This window comes from Aotus nancymaae, unplaced genomic scaffold (genome assembly GCF_030222135.1).
Source record: "Aotus nancymaae isolate 86718 unplaced genomic scaffold, 86718_ANA_hifiasm-v0.15.2.pri h1tg000014l, whole genome shotgun sequence".
NCBI lineage: Eukaryota > Metazoa > Chordata > Mammalia > Primates > Aotidae > Aotus > Aotus nancymaae.
The window spans coordinates 633,539-652,627 of NW_026988425.1; the positions used below are offsets into that span (position 1 = coordinate 633,539).

The 19,089-nt window shown below is 60.7% G+C and overlaps 2 protein-coding genes across 8 annotated transcripts in view; both read right to left on the reverse strand.

Annotated features, from left to right (window-relative positions):
• The window catches only part of ZDHHC11 (zinc finger DHHC-type containing 11), a 28,249-nt gene extending 18,593 nt beyond the window's left edge, over positions 1 to 9,656 (reverse strand). The window contains exons 1-2 of the mRNA XM_064375748.1: positions 9,212 to 9,656; positions 7,306 to 7,471 (exon numbers count right to left, since the gene is read on the reverse strand). Of these exons, the coding sequence (XP_064231818.1) occupies positions 7,306 to 7,471; positions 9,212 to 9,282 (237 nt within the window). The 5' untranslated portion in view covers positions 9,283 to 9,656. The remainder of the gene's footprint in view (positions 1 to 7,305; positions 7,472 to 9,211) is intronic.
• A 6,539-nt stretch (positions 9,657 to 16,195) lies between these two features.
• The window catches only part of BRD9 (bromodomain containing 9), a 39,540-nt gene continuing 36,646 nt past the window's right edge, over positions 16,196 to 19,089 (reverse strand). For all 7 annotated transcript variants that reach the window (XM_064375842.1, XM_064375841.1, XM_064375838.1 and 4 more), the window contains one exon: positions 16,196 to 18,462. In XM_064375842.1, coding sequence (XP_064231912.1) covers positions 18,362 to 18,462 — 101 coding nt within the window. In that variant the 3' untranslated portion in view covers positions 16,196 to 18,361. The remainder of the gene's footprint in view (positions 18,463 to 19,089) is intronic.

Sequence of the window (19,089 nt, forward strand, 5' to 3'; positions counted from 1 at the left end):
CGGCCCTGCTCACTCGAGCCCTGCACACCTGAGCCCTGCATTTACCCAGCCCTGCACACCAGACCCTGCACAACCAGCCCTGCACACCTGGCTCTGCTCCCCCCAGGCCCAGAGGAGGTGAAGCTGCCCAACAGCCTTGCACACAGCCCTGTGCCCAGCAGGGGTGGGGACCAGGATGGATGCCCCGACAACCCTTTTGATTTATCCCTGTTGGACACAGGACAAATTCCCCACAGAAGACCCTGTACCCCCAGAGGCTCAGCCAGGCCAGCTAAGCACAGTGACCTCAAAACCCTTTACACCTGAGGAACAGAGCAGGGCTGCAGGAGGGACACCCAGGTGTAAACATGGCCAGATGCAGCCCCTGCAGCCCTGGGGAAGCCTGGGTTGTTTCACAGCAGAGACCCCTAAGCACCGAGAGAGAAGCACAGACTCAGTAGGAGCAGGGAGAGGAGGGAGGGAGCTGCACAGCCTACCCACTCCCTCTAGACCCCAGGCGGCTCATCAGGGACACCCCTAGACTCCCTCTAGACCCCAGATGGCTCGCTTAGGGACCTCCCCCAGACTCCCTCTAGACCCCAGACAGCTCACTCAGGGACCCCCCCCAGACTCCCTCTAGACCCCAGGTGGCTCACTCAGGGGCCCCCCAGCCAGACTCTCTCTAGACCCCAGACAGCTCACTCAGGGACCCCCCCAGATTCCCTCTAGACCCCAGGCGGCTCACTCAGGGACCCCCCCAGACTCCCTCTAGATCCCAGGCGGCTCACTCAGGGGCCCCCCAGACTCCCTCTAGACCCCAGATGGCTCATCAGGGATCCCCCCCGACTCCCTCTAGACCCCAGACGGCTCACTTAAGGCCCCCCTGAAAACTCGTCAGGGACCCCAGACTCAGGGCCCCCCAGACTCTCTCAGGGGCTCCAGGCTTGCTAAGGGACCCCCAGACTCTTTCAAGGACCCCAGATAGCTCACTCAGGGACCCTGGGCCTCTATGTTGGGCCCCCTGGGCTCGGAGCCTGGCTGCAGTGGCCCTGGGGAGAGAGCCTTTGTTCCCTGGAGCCAACAGAAGCTGGGCTCCCCATGACTGGGACGTCCGCTCCCGCCCTCAGATCCTGGCTCCCTCCTCCTCTTGCCCTGGGACCAACACAGCCTCCCCATGGCAACCAAACAGATGGGGTGGAGCACGGGGCCTCCTATCAATCACCCTGCCTGGCCCCTGGGCTGCCTTCTAGCCAGGAGTTCAGGGTTGACGGACATCTCCGCAGGGTGACCCAGCAGCCCTCACAGTGTGGCCTGAGTTTGGGATAGAGACGCGGGCCACCTGCCCTCGGGACACAGTGCTGTCCTCCTTGCCACCAGGGGCAAAAGGCCCTGCAGGGATTTCAGCAGAAGGAAGGCTGCCAGCAGGGTGGGTCCTGTGCCGGGCTAGGGGCTCCATCCCTCCCAACCCAGCCCCTCTCTGGAGCCCCTGCAGGCAACGCTGGACGGCTCCGCCCTGCTGGGATCACACTCAGGCTCTTCCTGGCACCACCTTGGGCCGTGGGGCTGGGGTTTCTATGCAGTGGCCCTTCCCTGACAAGGGTCCCATAAGAAATACACTGCAATGTCCAGGAAGCCTAAGTGTGAAGCTGTTTCCGACTGAAACCCACACACAGGTGCCCAAGCCCTTGGCGGACGGGTTGCACACCCTGCATCTTCCAGGCACCCATGTGGCCCCAGGCCCCAGGTGCTTGCGGGCATGAGCTGGGGAGGAGGCTCCGAGGGCGCAGACCTGGCCACCAGGAAGACAGACAAGAACCATCTGGATGTCAAGGGGATGGGACTGGGGAGCTGCTGCCCAGGCCGGGGCAAGGGGGAGCTGGACGGTGGCGCGGGGGGCCGGCCAGGCCTTGGGGGACTCACATGGGGCCAGGACTGATCGGACGCCTGCAGTGGCCACTCTGATCCCAGCATGCTAGAGGAGAGCGCTGCAGTGGGCCCACCTGGCTGGGATGTAGGGGATGTAGGGGCCGTCAAGGGTGTAGGTCGGGGGGCCAGGCGCAGGGCTCACTGTGCAGCTGGTGACACCGACGTGACCGAGCCTGCCTCCTGGCCGCTGTCTCCTGCACCCGCTCCCTGCAGGCTGAGCTGGGGACGCAGCACTGTTTGTGTGGTTGCTGGGGCAACGGGGAGCACATCCAGAGCCTTGGGAAGCTAGTGGGTGGCAGCTGAGGACAATGAGACGGGGCAGGAAGCTGTGTAGTGGCCGGGGGGCAGCCCCTTCCTCTGAGGAGCTGGAGCAGCACTTCCTCCACTGGAAACCGGCAGGCGGGGAGGATGGGGCCAGGCGGGGCCTCTGCCTGGGCAGCAGGTGAAGCTCAGGCTGAGGAGACCCACCCAGGCCCTCGGCCGCCACGGCCGGCAGCAGCCTCACCTCTCCAGGCATCGCACACACAAGCCCACCGCCAGGGAGACGGTGCAGAGGGCCACCAGCAGACAGCCTGGGGACAGAGTGGCCCTAACCGGGACCCCGTGACCTCCATGTGGAGGAGCTCAGGGCTGTCCTGAGCCTGACCCTGCCAGGCAAACTCCGAGGAGCTGCCCGAGCCCGTCCCCAAGCCGGTTCCCAAACCTGCAGGCGCCAGGGTCAGGCAGCTGCCCCGAAGGCAGCCGCCCAGGAACAAAAGCATTCAGCTGCCAAGGGACCCCAGAGATTCTGGGGCAGCGACGCCCCGGACAGTTCCCTGGGACACAAAGCTTTTTGCACGAGAAGCGGGTTGAAGCAGATCTTTCGCCGCACACTGCGGTGCTCCGCTGTCCCTCAGCTGCGCGTCGGCCAGTAAGGTCCACTGTGTGTGAGCTCGGGTCGTCCTCCCGGGACACCCGTCACCCACAGGAATGATGCTGGTGACCTTAAGTTGGCCACGTTTTGCCCAGGCTGACCTAGCTAGCCACTGTGCCCTTCACCCACCTGGGTAACCGTCCCTGAGCTGGCAGGGAGCCCGGGATAGAGATGACACGGGGCACCGTGTTCTCAACTTTCTCTGCTTTTACTTTCACATTTAATTTTATCCGGTAGTGTTCTACGTTCCAGGGAGCAGTCAAGAGCAAAAGAAGCAGGGTAAACGTCTCCCTTCATGCAAACCGCCTGCCCTCTGGAAGTTTTGGGCTCAAGCTGTCATGAGCACCGCAGCTACGCCGGAACCTCCCCTAGCAACAATCTGTATTTTGTAAATAAACAGTCCAGCCGCGCCAGTCCAGGACACACGCCCCGCGCCCTGTGTAACACTGCTAACCCTTCCCCGCCCAGTTCTGCAGGCTGGAAGCGAGGGGGCGCAGAGCAAGCCACAGCCCCTGCTCCCAGTGCCCGGCGCGGCCACGTCTCGTGGGCCTGTCAATCCCCGTGGGACTCGAAGCCGACACGTGCGGCCGAAGGCACAGCGCCACTCAGCGGAGGCGAACTTCCCGCTGTGCCGCCAAGCCCCGGCCGCCCTGGGCCACAGGACTTTGCTGGGAAGAGATTTCTCCGGATTAAACAGCTACACAGATTCCAACCCCTTCCACGCAACGGGCCCTGTGGACGCAGCAGTGACAGCGGAGCCTGTTTCCGTCTGCAGAAGAACAGATGTGGGCGCCTGCACCAGAGCGTGCTCCGGAAGGGTCCACGCACGAGGCTGCTGGACAGTAGGCAGCGCCTGGCCATCAAATGTCCGCCTAACCAGAGGTCTTTATTCCATTTCTTCCCTGGTCTCCACAACACAGCGTCCCTCACCCTGATCCTGACCCTGACCCTGGCACCTGACCTCCCCTGGGGTTGGGGGCTGCAGCCACTGGGCCTGGGCAGTCACTTCTCAGACACACCCAGTCCCTGCAGGTGCCACATAGCGTGGGCACCCTCCAGTGGCCACAATGCAAGGACACAAGCTGCTGGCCCAGGGACCTGAGGGGGTCGCTGAGTGCAGCCAGGGACCCATCCTGAGCCCAGTGCCGGCCAGAGGGAGGGGCAGCATGGATGAGGGCTAGGCCACCGAGGGCCGGGCTGGGGCTCCTTGAGAAACAGAGGTCCAGGTGTGGAGTGGGGGTACAGGGGGACCACAGAGGGTTCACCTACCAGAGAGCAGCTGACAGCTCAGAGGCAGACACGGCGGGAACACAGGGCCGAGACAAGGCTGAGCCACGGGCAGAAGGGAGAATGGAGGGAACGGATTCCAAAGGCACGAAGTGAGTGGCCAGGTGCTGAGGGCTGAATCCACCCCCACGCAGGTCCAAGCCCAAGCCCTGCACCTGTGGATGTGACCTGACTTGGAAATAGGGTCTTTGCAGATGACAAGTTAGGCCGAGGTAGTTTCGGGGGGGGGCGGGCCTACTCCAGTGACTGGCGTCTTTACGAAAACGGGAACTGAACGGCAGCAGACACACGCAGAAGAATGACGGTGTGAACACCAGAAGATGAGCCACGGAGCATGGCCAGAACCGTTCCCTCCAGCAGCTTCACGGGGAGCGGGCCAGCACCCGATTCCAGACCCCGGGCCCCAGAACTGTGAGACCGGAAGCGTCTGCTGTTGCAGGCACCCGGTTTGAGGTGCTTTGTGACGGCAGCCCCAGGACGCGCCGCAGCCACATGGTGATGCTGGTAGAGAGACGGTTGACGGGGCAGGGGGCGGGGGGCGGGGGGGCGTGGGCAGGGGGCAGGAGGCAGGGCGCCTCCGTCCGCAGAGCGTGCACAGGGCCATGCGGTGGAATCAGAGAGAGAGAGACGGTGGACGGGGCAGCGGGGCAGGGCGCCTCCCTCCGCAGAGCGTGCACGGGGCCATGCGGTGGAATCGCAGATGGAAATGCAGCATTTTACACCGCCACGTAACTGTGATTCAGGCGAGGGTTGCAACGGAAAGCAACACCCTTCAGAGGCCCAGAGTCCACCCGTGCACTGCTCTGGACTGGCAGGGGCAGGGACCTACCCTCCCAAGGAACAGCTGCAGGGATCCAGGCTCTGGGGGTGTGGGGGCTGGGGCTGCAGGTGGAGAACTCGGAGGGCAGCAACAGCAGAAGCTGGGTTAGTGCCAGGGGACCTGGCGATGCCAGCAGAGGTATACCCCAGACCTGGCAGAGACAGGTCACCACTCTGAACGAGGATCTGTCCTGACAAGAGGAGGGGTGCCAGGCTGGCAGCTTGTGCTGCCACATTCCAGTCCTGCCACGGTCAAACCCTGATGCCCACACGTGTGTCCAGGCATGGCCTTAGACCCCCATAGAACCCCCACTCTGGCGACTGGGCACGCTCAAGGCCTCTCGGCAAAGGCCTCCTCTTGGGAAGTGGGATCCCCTAGGATTGGGGAGGCCAGGGAGTAGATGGGGGACACAAAGGCTTTTACTCACAACCTGGCTAGCCCTCCCAGCCAAGACTGCCACTCCCAGCCCAGCCAGCCAGTGGCTGAGGCACTCAGGCCGGCGGGCTGCGGTCCCCATGGCACCTGCTCACTCTGCATCTGGCCCCTGAGCCTCCCCGCCTGTGTGGCAGTGACGCACACCAGGCTTGCCATTCACCTGCCCTGGACGGCCCAGCCCTAGGAGCACGTGGTGGTGTGGCCGCTTCCCCACGGAGGAAGGCTCCACTGGGGAGTGACGCATCCCACTTTAGAAATACGGCTCCAGTGCCCCTTTGTCCCCACACACTCATGTCTCAGCCACCCTAGGGGCCCGGGGTTTCTCAACTGAATGCCATGGTTGGCTGGGGGTACTGCAGAGCCCACATGCTCCACGGACGTGCACGCTAGAGACGGGAGCAGACACGGGCCCCCACCCGCTTCGAGATGGGAGAGGCAGCCCTCCCCCACCCGCTGGAAGATGATGGGAGATGCAGGGCCCCCACCCGCTTCAAGATGGGAGAGGCAGGGCTCCCACCGCCCACTGGGAGATGATGGGAGAGGCAGGGCCCCCACCGCCCACTGGGAGATGATGGGAAAGGCAGGGCCCCCACCGCCCACTGGGAGATGATGGGAGAGGCAGGGCCCCCACCACCCACTGGGAGATGATGGGAGACGCAGGGACCTCCACCGCCCACTGGGAGATGATGGGAGAGGCAGGGCCCCCTCCACCCACTGGGAGATGATGGGAGAGGCAGGGCCCCCACCACCCACTGGGAGATGATGGGAGAGGCAGGGCACCCCTCCGCCCGCTGGGAGATGATGGGAAAGGCAGGGCCCCCTCCACCCACTGGGAGATGATGGGAGAGGCAGGGCCCCCCTCCACCCACTGGGAGATGATGGGAGAGGCAGGGCCCCCACCTCCCACTGGGAGATGATGGGAGAGGCAGGGCCCCCACCTCCCACTGGGAGATGATGGGAGAGGCAGGGCCCCCACCTCCCACTGGGAGATGATGGGAGAGGCAGGGCCCCCCTCCACCCACTGGGAGATGATGGGAGAGGCAGGGCCCCCCTCCACCCACTGGGAGATGATGGGAGAGGCAGGGCCCCCACCGCCCACTGGGAGATGATGGGAGAGGCAGGGCCCCCACCGCCCGCTGGGAGATGATGGGAGAGGCAGGCCCTCCCTCCGCCCGCTGGAAGATGATGGGAGAGGCAGGGCCCCCTCCACCCACTGGGAGATGATGGGAGAGGCAGGCCCTCCCTCCACCCACTGGGAGATGATGGGAGAGGCAGGGCCCCCCTCCGCCCGCTGGAAGATGATGGGAGAGGCAGGGCCCCCACCACACACTGGGAGATGATGGGAGAGGCAGGGCCCCCCTCCGCACACTGGGAGATGATGGGAGAGGCAGGGCCCTCACCGCACACTGGGAGATGATGGGAGAGGCAGGCCCCCCCTCCACCCACTGGGAGATGATGGGAGAGGCAGGGCCCCCCTCCGCCCGCTGGGAGATGATGGGAGAGGCAGGGCCCCCCTCCGCCCGCTGGAAGATGATGGGAGAGGCAGGGCCCCCTCCACCCACTGGGAGATGATGGGAGCAGACGCTGGCCCCACGATTCCTGAAGAGTGCACCAAACTGTCAGCTGATTAAACTTCTTTTCTCTGTAAATTACCCAGCCTGGGATCGCCTTCACAGCCGCGCAAGAACAGCCTGATGTGGGGTCGGCGGCCGACCCGCCCACTTCAACCCTGAGTCCGTGGCTGCCCTGTCCACCCTGACCCTGAGCAGGGGCTGCAGGAGCACGAGTGCCCATGGGGCCCACATGCAGGCGCAGAGCATGTGGTCTGGCTTAGGGCAGGTGACTGGTGCCACCGAGCAGGCATGGCCTGGACCCCAGACCAGGTCCATCGCAGGGTCCTTCAGGAGCCCCTCCTGCTTAGAACGCGCCACGGTGAAAAGGATACCACGTAGGCGCTATATTTCCATGCGTGAGGCAGGAAGGGAATGAAGATCCCGAAGATGGCCAAGGACAGGGTCAGGAAGACGGTCCAGGACACCGCCTGGAAGGCGTTCCTAGGTGGTGAACAGCCGTTCACTCGGGAGATTCGGGGTGGCAAGGCCAGCTTCGTGCTATTGCCTGTGGCTTCACGGGGGCTGGAACTCTGGGGAGTGTCCATCTGCAGGAAGAGAAGGGGAGGACCTATGCCATCAGCCCCAGGGAGGGCCAGCCCCACCCGCCACTGTCAGGGGAATCACAGGGCACCTAGGAACACAGCCCCAGGACAGCACTGAGAGCCCACAGCCCAGCACTGCCCAGAGCCACGTCCCAGCGGAGAGAGCTGGGCTGGGCTGCAGCCGGAGCAGGGCCCTGCACGGGGAGTGAACTGCCATGCTGCAGAATCTGACCCCGGCCAGAGCCATGCGGCTGTGGGAAGTGGCTCTCCAGGGCTGTGAGCCTGGCAAGGCCCCCGATGCCCATGCTGCCGCCCCTCAGTAGACCCGAGGCTTTGATGGGTCCTGGGGAGCCCTCAACGACCCCCACACAACGAGAGGTCCTCGAACTCATCCATGAATACACAGGCTCGCCCAAGACTCCTCAAGTGGGAGAGGAAAACCCACATCAGAAAGAGGCCACACTGAGCAGAGGGGTGCTCCTGGGGGAAACTGAGGCAATGCCAGACGAGCTCACAAGCCGTCGCTAACAGGTACAACACGTAAATCTGCCAGATCCTCCCCGAGAACCTTCCATGAGTTTCCCAGAGGAGCAGGACCAGAGAGCTCACTCCATGGGGTCCTGTGTGTCTCCCCTTCCACAGGACAGGAAGCCCAGATGGCCTCTCGGGGCTGGGACCTCGGCGCGGGTGGACAGCGGCTGGGAGGCGTCACACTGGGGCAGTGAGAGGTGGTCAGCAGCCGCCGCGGGTGGGGTCCTGCGGGCCGGGGCGAACTCTACCAGGAGTTTTCAGAAAAGCCTTGCCATGTTGTGCCTCACGCAAAGTCCTTGTTGTGTCTTTGGGAAAAAAGAAAAAGAGAAAATGAAGTTGATATAAATGTATTACTTTGGGAAGAAAGACATTGAGAAACAGTTAAAAATTCTTCTTTCTTGCAGTCGTGAAAGTCCATGCTTCAGTGCTCTGCACTGCCTCTGGCGGCTCCTCTCTGGTCCTCGGACTGTGACACCAGGCGGATGTGGGGCTGCAGGGCCCTGGGCTTGAGTCACACAAGAATGTCTCAGGGAGACCTGAGAGACTCACAATCCTTAAACAAGACCAAGGCGCCTCGGCAGGGCGTGGGGCTCACGCCTGTGATCTCCAGCTCTGTGGGAGGCTGAGGCAGGCGGATCACGAGGTCAGGAGTTCCAGACCAGCCTGGGCAACATGGTGAAACCCCATCTCTACTAAAAACACAAAAATTAGCCAGGCGTGGTGGCGCATGCCTCTAATCCCAGCTACTCAGGAGGCTGAGGCACAAGAATCCTTTGAACCCAGGAGGTCGAGGCTGCAGTGAGCTGAGATTGCAGCACTGCACTCCAGCCTGGGCGACAGAGAGAGACTCCATCTCAAAAAAAAAAAAAGACCAAGGTGCCAAGGAAGGAGAGAGAACAGAAAGACAATCCTGAACATTGAAAACACAATGGCCAACAAAAAAAAAGTCCAAATGGAAGTGCCAACACACAGAAATGCTGCTGCCGAAAACCAAACTGGTCACGTGGACGCTGAAGGAACGATGACAGATCTCAGAACAGAGACGAGAGGAGGGGAGTCCTCAGTGGCGCAGAGCCTTGAGCCTGGAGACACGCGATCATCTGCTGGGGTTTCAGAAGAGGAAGGTGGAGAGTACGGGAGAGAAACAGAGAAAACAGCGAGGAACTTCGAGAAGATGGAAGCCTTCGGGTTAACACTGCACCGAGGGCCCGAGAGGACGGCCGGAAGAGGAAACATCCATGCCGGTGGAAACGCGCACTACGGGACACAGAGCAAAACCCGACAAGAGTTCTCAGGAGGAAACAAAAGCGGCTAATGACAACATGCGGACACCTACACGCTGTACTCAGTCCGTGTTTTAAAACAATCAACGTAAAGCAGTTCTTCAAGTTCTGAGAGCATTTTAATCTAAAACGGACCTGGCCAAGGGACAAAGTCTGAGAGAAAGCAGATACTTTCGGGACATGTGAATATTCAAAGTACACCAACAATTAATCATTTCCAAAAGAATTATGTAAAGAATAGTACCCTGACAAATTATCACAGTTACACTGTGAGTCAATTAATCTAAAATTATATCTACATTAAATCCAAAACAAAACAAATGTACGTGACAGACGACAGAGCCATGAATCTGCGCAACTGGCCGCAGGCGCAGAGCGTTGGGGACAGGCTGTTCTGCAGAGCCGTGCGCAGGGGCATGGGAACCCCAGCTCACCAGCGCAGGGACGTCTCCGCACGGGATCCGCACGGGCCCAGGACAGCCGAGCCACCCAGCAGCAGGCGCAGGCGATCACCCCAAGGAGGACCGCGAGGGTGGGGCAGGGGAGGGAGGTACAGACCTCCAGACAGCCACGGAAGATGCCAGAACAGCTCCTTCCCTTCAATCCACACTCAGCCTCCATCCCACCATGGCCTGTGAGAACCCTCACACACCACACACACCACACACCACAAACATCACATAGACCACAAGACACACCACACACACAACACACACAACACAGACCACACACCACATACCACACAACACACACACCACAAACACCACACAACACATACCACATGTACCACACACCACACACCACACACTGCACACACCACACATACCACACACCACACATATCACCACACACATCCCACACCACACATACCATATAGTATACAGCACACACCACACATCACCACATACCACACAACACAGAGCATACACCACATACACCACACACACCATACACACTAAACAACACACGTCTGTACACAACATACCACATGTCCCTACACTACACGTGCACATGTACCACACACTACACACCAAACACGCACCACGCACGCACACACTTCACACCACACTGCAAACACATACAGAACACAAGGCACACACAACACACACGTACACACACCATGCTTGCACCACATATGCACTACACACCACACAAACCACACACTCCACACTCGCACCACACACCACACAGGCACCAAATGCCACACACACACACCACACACTGCATACCACACACGCACCACACACACACACCACACACTGCACATGCACCACACGACACGTACCAGACACCAACCAGAAACGCACCACACACCACACAGGCACCACATGCCACACACACCAGACGCTGCGTACCACACACCACATACAGAACACATCACACATCACACACACTGCACACAGCACATACGCCACACCCCCCAGAAAATACCACACACACCACACAGTGCACACACTCCCACACACAATTCAATTCAAGCGAAAGGAACATCTGTGTGCCTTGACACAGAAGACATGTAACGTTGGGTTCGGGAAGTTGGCATGACTGAGGCTGGATGGGCGCCCGTGTGTGATGCCACACCGATGCCCGGGGAACTCGCCGTGCTGCATGGTGGGTTCGGGAAGTAGGCATGGCTGAGGCTGATGCCACCCCCCACGCTGTTTTATGACACCGGACTGATGCCCGGGGAACTCGCCATCCTGCCCGGGGCTGCAGCAGAATCCTGCATGGTGGACCTAGGCGCCTCTTGTCTGCCCCCATCTGTGAATGGGTCGACAGCCCCTTCTCTGACTGGGCCTCCCTCTACAACACCGCACGTGAGAACCAGCCCTACACGGACCCCAGAGAACACAGGTGCCCATCCCACCCTCTCAGGCCTTTAAGATGCCGTGGCCCCCCAGGTCTTTTCTGTTCCCACCCGTGTATATGACACTCTGGTCCTGAGTCTGTCCTCCTCATCCCCGTTCCTGCCTTTACGATACTGTGGTACCCGAGTCTGTCCTGACCCCGTCCCTGCCCTTGACAATATGGTCCCCTGAGCATGTCCTCACACTCCTCATCCCCCTCCCGACCCTGAGCGTGTCCTCGTCCCCTTCCAGACCCCGAGCAAGTCCTTGTCCCCCTCCGGACCCCGAGTGTGTCCTCGTCCCCCTCTGACCCCCGAGCGTGTCCTCATCCCCCTCAGGGCCTGCTCAGCCAAGCTTCTTCTGTGGGGAGTCCTTGATGCCACCCCACCTTGGTGAAACCTCCCAGTCTCCTACTCCCCACAGTGGAAACATCTTCTCTGAGCCCCGCATGAGACACAGCCTCGCAGCCTGAGTCCCGGACAGTCTTGCTGTGTTCTGTTTACTGCTCGACTCCTTAAGGACGCAGGGATTGCATCTGCCTTCTGGAAACACGGGAAGGTGAGCGCTCACTTACCGCCAGAACTCACAGTTCCCCGTCTCACAGGTCAGGGATAAAGAGCAAGGGACGTCATGTCCATCGCAGGTCAGCGATAAGAGCAAGGAACAATCAGCCGTCGCTCACTCCAGACCAGAGTGAGAAGTGAGTGGCGTCCCTGGTCATCACGACAGCCACGGAACCCAGGACACCTCATAAAGCCATGGTGGTTGGGAGGATGAAGCAGAGCAAGGGGGCATGAGGAGGGAGGAAAAACGTGAAACCGACTCGGGTGTAGGTGAAAGAAAACGTTAACGGTGGTCCATTTCCAGGACAAGGTGCCTTGAACTGGCGTAGGTCAGCGAACTCCAGGAGAAGCCTGCTTGTCGGCCTCCCCCTCCCCGCTCCCCGCCTTCCCACCTTCCCACCCACTTAGCTGCCGTCACCTCAACCAAAGTAGTTCAGTCTAACGTCAAAGGTCACTAGCCTGCAGAACAGCTCGCTTTGTCTGTTCTCATCAGCCTGCCAGCGACAAACACTTGAAGAGCCCCAGAGCTGACTGGGATGGCAGTGCTTTGGCGGGGGCAACAAAATGCAGCGGTACACCCCAAAACAAACACCTTACGCCCCTGCCCAACAACTAACAGGTGACCCCCACGTACTCGGCCTATGAGGAACCGGGGGAGGGGCCGCACACGAGGGGTCAATGGCTTGTTTGTGACCGAGCTGGGTGCGCCTGCGCCTCCCACACCCAATCCTGCAAAACCGTCATTACAATCTCACTTTGCTGTTCTCCAGGTCTGGGAGTCCATTCTTTGGGCTTGGACAGCTGAGTCTGTTCTCACAGTAGGGCGCTGCTCTGGCTCTGCCTCGTAGGGGCGGGGGTAGGGGATGGTAGGGGCAGGGGCGGAGTAGGGGCAGGGGCAGGGGCAGGGGCAGGGGCAGGGGCAGGGGCAGGGGCGGGGCACTCCGAAGCAGAGCCGTCCCCGCCGCCCACCGTGAGCGCTCCCTTGTTACACAGCGAAAAGGGCTCGATGCCCCAAACGCTAGACAGCAGCACTGACGGCAGGGAGAGGACAGAAAAGCTTTATGCTGAGAGTTGACCCCCAGGGAGACAGGAGTCCCGCTCAAATCGGCCTCCCTGTGCTGTGCTGGATTCGAGGCACTATCGCTATGGCCAAAGGCTCAGGGTGGATTCTGAGGTTGGTGGGTGTCGGATGGAAGGAAAGGGAAGGTCTGGCAAGTCCTCGGGCCTGGGCGGTTCTCTTCATGCTGCCTCATGGACCACACGGCAAATTCGGGCAGAGTTAGCATGAAACACGTGTGACGTTCAGGCTGTGACGTCAGCGTGCTGGTTCTGAGCAAACGCGTCGGCCCCGTGTTTCCTTAATCTCACAAGCGTTTCAGCAAGTTGTTTCACTGGCAGTCTGTAAGCTCAGGAATTGGGTCACTGCCTTAACTTGGGGCAGTTTCACCAGGACCCACGCCAAGGAAGGGATGCTCCTGAGAAGGGCCAGCGAGTCTGTTTAACAGCATCCCCTCCTGTCCCTGCTGCCCCATCCCTCAGAACTCGAGGCATTTCCAGTTCCTCTGGGCAGGGATCTCCAAGGACTCCTATCTGAGTGCCTCTGATGCTGGCCAGCTGCTGACATTGCCTTTGGGGCGGGGACAGGAAGGTGGGCGGGGACAGGAAGGTGAGCACGGATGGGACAAATGCCCCGTCTTGTAGCCCCGAGTGGCTGTTAAGGGTCTCTTCCAAAGGTTTTCTTGCCAAACTCAGGAACACTGGCTTTTATTCACCAAGGTCTGCAGTTAATGTTCCCTGACACCTGCAGGTATCCTGGCCCCAGTGTGGTCTAAAAATTGAGGCAAACACCCTCCAACACCCGTGCGCACGCCCACCCCCCGGCGCACACACCAGCACACCCAGGCTTTGTCCCCATGTGCTGCTGTAACAAAATACCTCAGACAGCGTCATTTTAAAGAACAGAAACTTATCTCTTGCCGTTCTGGAGGCCGGAAGTGTAAATTCAGAAGCCAGCAGGTCTGCTGTCTGGTCAGGGCTACGCTCAGCTTCCAAGGTGGCATCTTTCTGCCACACCCTGCGGAGGGGACGGACGCTGTGCCCTCACATGGAGGAGTGGGAGGGTGAGAGGACTTTGCTGCCTGAGGCCTGGTCTTCAAGGACCTTCAACCCCTTCATAGGCTAACCACTCCTGACACCATCACAGGGGCCACTGCTGTCAACCCCTAAATTTTGGTGGAGACAAAAACTACAGCACACTCACACACCCACCGCTCACACTATCCACCAGGCAGTGGCACACCCACACACCGATACCTGCACCCCATACACACCTGCACACACTAATACCTGCACCCCATACACACCTGCACACCCCCATACCTGCACCCCAAACACACCTGCACACCCCATACCTGCACCCCAAACACACCTGCACACCCCATACCTGCACCCCATATACACCTGCACACCCCCATACCTGCACCCCAAACACACCTGCACACCCCCATACCTGCACCCCAAACACACCTGCACACCCCATACCTGCACCCCATACACACCTGCACACACTGATACCTGCACCCCATATACACCTGCACACACTGATACATATACACCTGCACACACCGATACCTGCACCCCATACACACCTGCACACCCCCATACCTGCACCCCAAACACACCTGCACACCCCCATACCTGCACCCCAAACACACCTGCACACCCCATACCTGCACCCCATATACACCTGCACACCCCCATATCTGTACCCCAAAACACCTGCACACATGCCCACCTGCACCCCATCCACACCACACATACCCCATGCACCACACCCCCCATCCATACCTGCACAACCCCCCTCACTTGTACCCCATTAACACCTGCACACACCTCCCCACCTGCAGCCCATGCACACTTGCACCCCCTGCCCACAGACTGAGGGCCTCGGAGGAGACCCTTTGCCCCTCCTCTGCCTCCAGATTCAGAACAGGAAGGAGGACTGACAAGGGTCCAAGGTTCACAGCTGGTGGGGCAGGCTCAGCCACACTCCGAGGGCCTAGGGTGGCTCTGGATGATGGGGCACCTGCCTCAGTTTCCACATCCGCAACAAAGCCCTGAGGGCTCCCTAAGGTAAGCAGATGCCGCGTCCCACACAGCAGGTCCCACCACCCTCCTGCTTCCTGCTTCCTGGCCGAGACACGCACAAGCTTGCAGGGCCCTGGCTGGGGGTGCACGGCTGCGGGCCCTCACGACCCAGTCTGCACGTGGGGGTCACGGCTGCAGGCCCTCACACCCGTCTGCAGGTGGGGCTCACGGCTGCGGGCCCTCACGACCCAGTCTGCACGTGAGGGTCACGGCTGCGGGCCCTCACGACCCAGTCTGCAGGTGGGGGTCATGGCTGCAGGCCCTCACGCCCCAGTCTGCAGGTGGCCCGTCACTGCCGCCCTCTGCTCCCAGTTGCCTCCCTGTCCCCTGCCCAGGTTCTGCCCAGGGAGCCGGGGTGGCAGTGGTGGTGTGATGGCTGCCCCCAGCCTGCACAAGGGGAGTTGGAGCCACACCCCCAGCTGCCCCTCAGGCTCAGACACAGCCGTGTCTGCGGGGCCTACCTGAAAAGCTGGTGTCCTGTCAGAGACACAGGTATGGTGGTCTGTTCACCTCCCCCACTCTTCCGGCCTCAATGTGAGATGGCTGCCACAGCAGCAGCAACTGTGTGACCATGAGGGAAGGGTCCAGGGACCAGAGAGACGCCGAGCTCAGGGAGGGCCCCAGCCCCTACTCCCTACAGCGTGGCGGCTCTGCACCCTGGCACACGGGCTTGGGGACAACCAAAGGTGGTGTACCCACAAAAGAGGGAAGGGGGCCCACGAGCTGCCAGCAAGAGCAGAGGCTGCTGGAATCCTGGGAGGCCATGCATGGCCCCCCCGGGAGCTCTGGCCACCACCAGGGCCCTCTAAGTCAGGCAGGTCAGCTGGCCAGGGTTGCCTGCATCTGTGCAGCCCAAGGGGAGTGGGAGGAGCCCTGGCCTCTACACCCCACTCCCATCTCCTGACCCAAGGGGTCGTCGGCCTGTAGACCGCCTGTAGGCCTCTTCCAAGACGCCCCCTCACCACACACTCACTCAAACGGAAGCCTGCCACGACTTGGCCATGTGGCAGCCACTGCCCAGTGCCCCTGCTAGAACCCTGTGGACCAGCAATGCCACTCGGAGCGACAGCCAGTCTCGGGGGCCTCAGGGAGCAGGAACAAGGGCCAGAACACCAGGAAGGGGGGCAGGGTTGCTGCCTCCTGTGGCTCAGCACTCCCTGTGGGCTGTACCTGACTTCCCCCAGAAACTGCTTCAGAGCGAGCCAAGAGCCCAGAGGACGGCCGCCCACGCCTGTCCCACCACGAGGCAGGCTGCGTCGTCTCAACGCAGGCTTCTTTGCGCTGCTGTCATAGAACGCCTGAGACTGGATAACTTGAAAGAAATGAGGTTTATTTGGCTCATGGTCCTGGAGCTGGCAAGTCTAAGCCAGGGCCCCAGCATATGGCGAGGGCTCCTCCACTCAGCAGGTACGGAGGGGTATTGAGAGCTTGGATGGAGGAAGCCGATTCCACAGCAACCTGCTCTCAGGAGCCAAGTTGTTCCTGAGCCCAAGCTCCCCAAGGCCGTACCCCGGGACCCAGCTGTGGGAAGCGTCTGTCCTGTTGAGGGAGTCCTGGCCTCTGGAGCCCTGGTGGAAGAGGGCGTGGCACACCGCCCCACCAAGCTTGGGACTCCGGATGCTGCCTTTCCCAGCCTCTGTGCAGCCAGGGCACCCTCCCAGAATTGGGGTGGGGTGCAGAGCCTGCAGGCAGCTGCAGGAACGGTGCACGTGGCAGCATCCAGGGCCAGGACGGTGGCTGCAGCTCTGCCGACGCCCATGGGGCCTGCTTCCTGCACAGCCCAGGTTCTGCCCGGTATCTGAGCCCTGTTCACAAACTCCTCCTGTGAGTCAGTTGCTGTGGCTTCCTCATGCTGTCCAGAGGCAACGGCTTCGCATCCCCTTGCACCAGGTCCAACAGAGACTTGAGAACCCTTACCCAGGCCACACAGAGCACCGGCCACCCTGCTCGCCACTGTCAATGGCCAGCGAGGGTCAGCCCCGTGGCCACATGTTGTCAGAGCCCAGCCACTGCACGCTGGACACGGCCCCCAGGGCTTTTTCAGTCCCAAACGCCTGTGTTCCCAGGATGACCGAGCTCCCATCTGCGCCCGGCCTCTGGAAGGTGTGGCTTCTTCACTCGGTCCCGGAGCAGGGCACCCTGTAGGAGGTGCTGCTGAGTGCACAGGAGCACCAACCCACCTGTGGGCATGACGGCGAGGCCGGAGGACCACCCCCAGCTGGCGGGATGCAGCGTCCTCGCGTGCAGGAAGCAGTCGGGTGTGCTTCGGCGCTGTGTCTTGTGACTGGGGGCTGTGCTTAGGACATTTTGCAGAGATTAATATAAACGGGCACCCAGTAAACACACCCCGTTAGAAAACGTGTTGTGGACATGGAACCTCCACGGTAACGGGCAGGCAGCACACACCCCTTTCTCAGGCTCACCAGTTACACAGAAAACGGGGGAGCAGCCCTCACCCCAGCCTGGCCCCGTGCTCCCCACTGGCCTCTGCAAGGCCCCAACCACGGCCTGCCTGGGAAACACACGCGATGCCAGGAACACAGGACTGACGCGGAATGAGGCCAGACACACCGACGCCTGTGCCTACCAAGACTGACCCCAGAACAGTGGTGTCTACAACGGCAGAAACTAGGGCTGGATTCACACATGATGCTCAGACTGCAGGCAGCTCTGCAGCCGGGACACGCCTTTCACGTGTGACTCCACTCAGGGTTCACGGGGCTGTGGACAGGGACACCTTTCACGTGTGACTCCACTCTTCAGGGCTCACAGGGCTGTGGACAGGGACTCTCTGTAGCCTGGACACACCTTTCACGTGTGACTCCACTCAGGGTTCACGGGGCTGTGGACAGGGACACCTTCACGTGTGACTCCACTCTTCAGGGCTCACGGGGCTGTGGACAGGGACTCTCTGCAGCCTGGACACGCCTTTCACGTGTGACTCCACTCAGGGTTCACGGGGCTGTGGACAGGGACACCTTTCACGTGTGACTCCACTCTTCAGGGCTCACGGGGCTGTGGACAGGGACTCTCTGCAGCCTGGACACGCCTTTCACGTGTGACTCCACTCAGGGTTCATGGGGCTGTGGACAGGGACACCTTTCACGTGTGACTCCACTCTTCAGGGCTCACGGGGCTGTGGACAGGGACTCTCTGCAGCCTGATCACACCTTTCACGTGTGACTCCACTCAGGGTTCATGGGGCTGTGGACAGGGACTCTCGGCAGCCTGACCAGAGGTTCACAGGGCTGCAGACAGGGATACCCTTCACGTGTGACTCTACTCTTCAGGGCTCACAGGGCTGTGGACAGGGACTCTCTGCTGACACGATGCCACAGACAATTCCTGACCATGTTCTCCCCGGGGCTGCTTCCCGCGGGCCAAAGGGGACAAGATAAAAGTCTTTGTCTGATGACAAAACTCCACACGTGCAAGTAAAAACTAAAAAAAAAAAAGAGCCGAAGCTGGCCCAGAGCTAGGTCTTGGCAGAGGCCGCAGGCTCTGGAGACTGAAGAAACTCATACGGATCGTGGGTTACGTCTGGCTGCTCCCCGACACTCAGGTGAGAAGGGCTTCCTGCAATTTTCAGAACACAGGACTTCAACACACAGGACAGACCCACAGCACGCCTGAGCCCGTGACTGCCTCATGACCACTGCCAGGACACGGGGAACCTCACTCACCCCCAGGGAGGACTGTGCGTGGAGAGCTGGAGCGAGGGGCCGGCCCTGACCCTGCACACAGCACGATGCTGCTCCTGAGGAGAGAAAGCTCCTCGGCCGGGGTCCCTCAGACACAGCCCAGACCCCAGGGCAGCTCCCTGAAGGCATACTGGGATACCGGGGCCCTCTAACTTTGACCCACAGCCCTCCAGGGCCTGCTCCATGCACTATTAATGCCCTGATCATGAGGTTAATAGGATCGAAAATACTGGTCTTTTTCCACAGTTGGAGCTAAACCTCTGTGGCTGAAAAACTGTCAAGATTCACTCTGCTGAAAGAGTGATTTAGTGCTTATACGTGAGAACAAAAAAAAAAAAAACCCAAAAAACGGCTCCAGAACACATGGCCAAGGAAGCCACTCTCCCTGCAGCAGAAACTGGAACCACGGTCCACAGACGCCACAGGGTCAACAGAGCTGAGGACGGAATCTGGCAGAAAGCCCGTCATCCAGCCAGGCCAGCAACCGCGCTCCTGCTCTGCA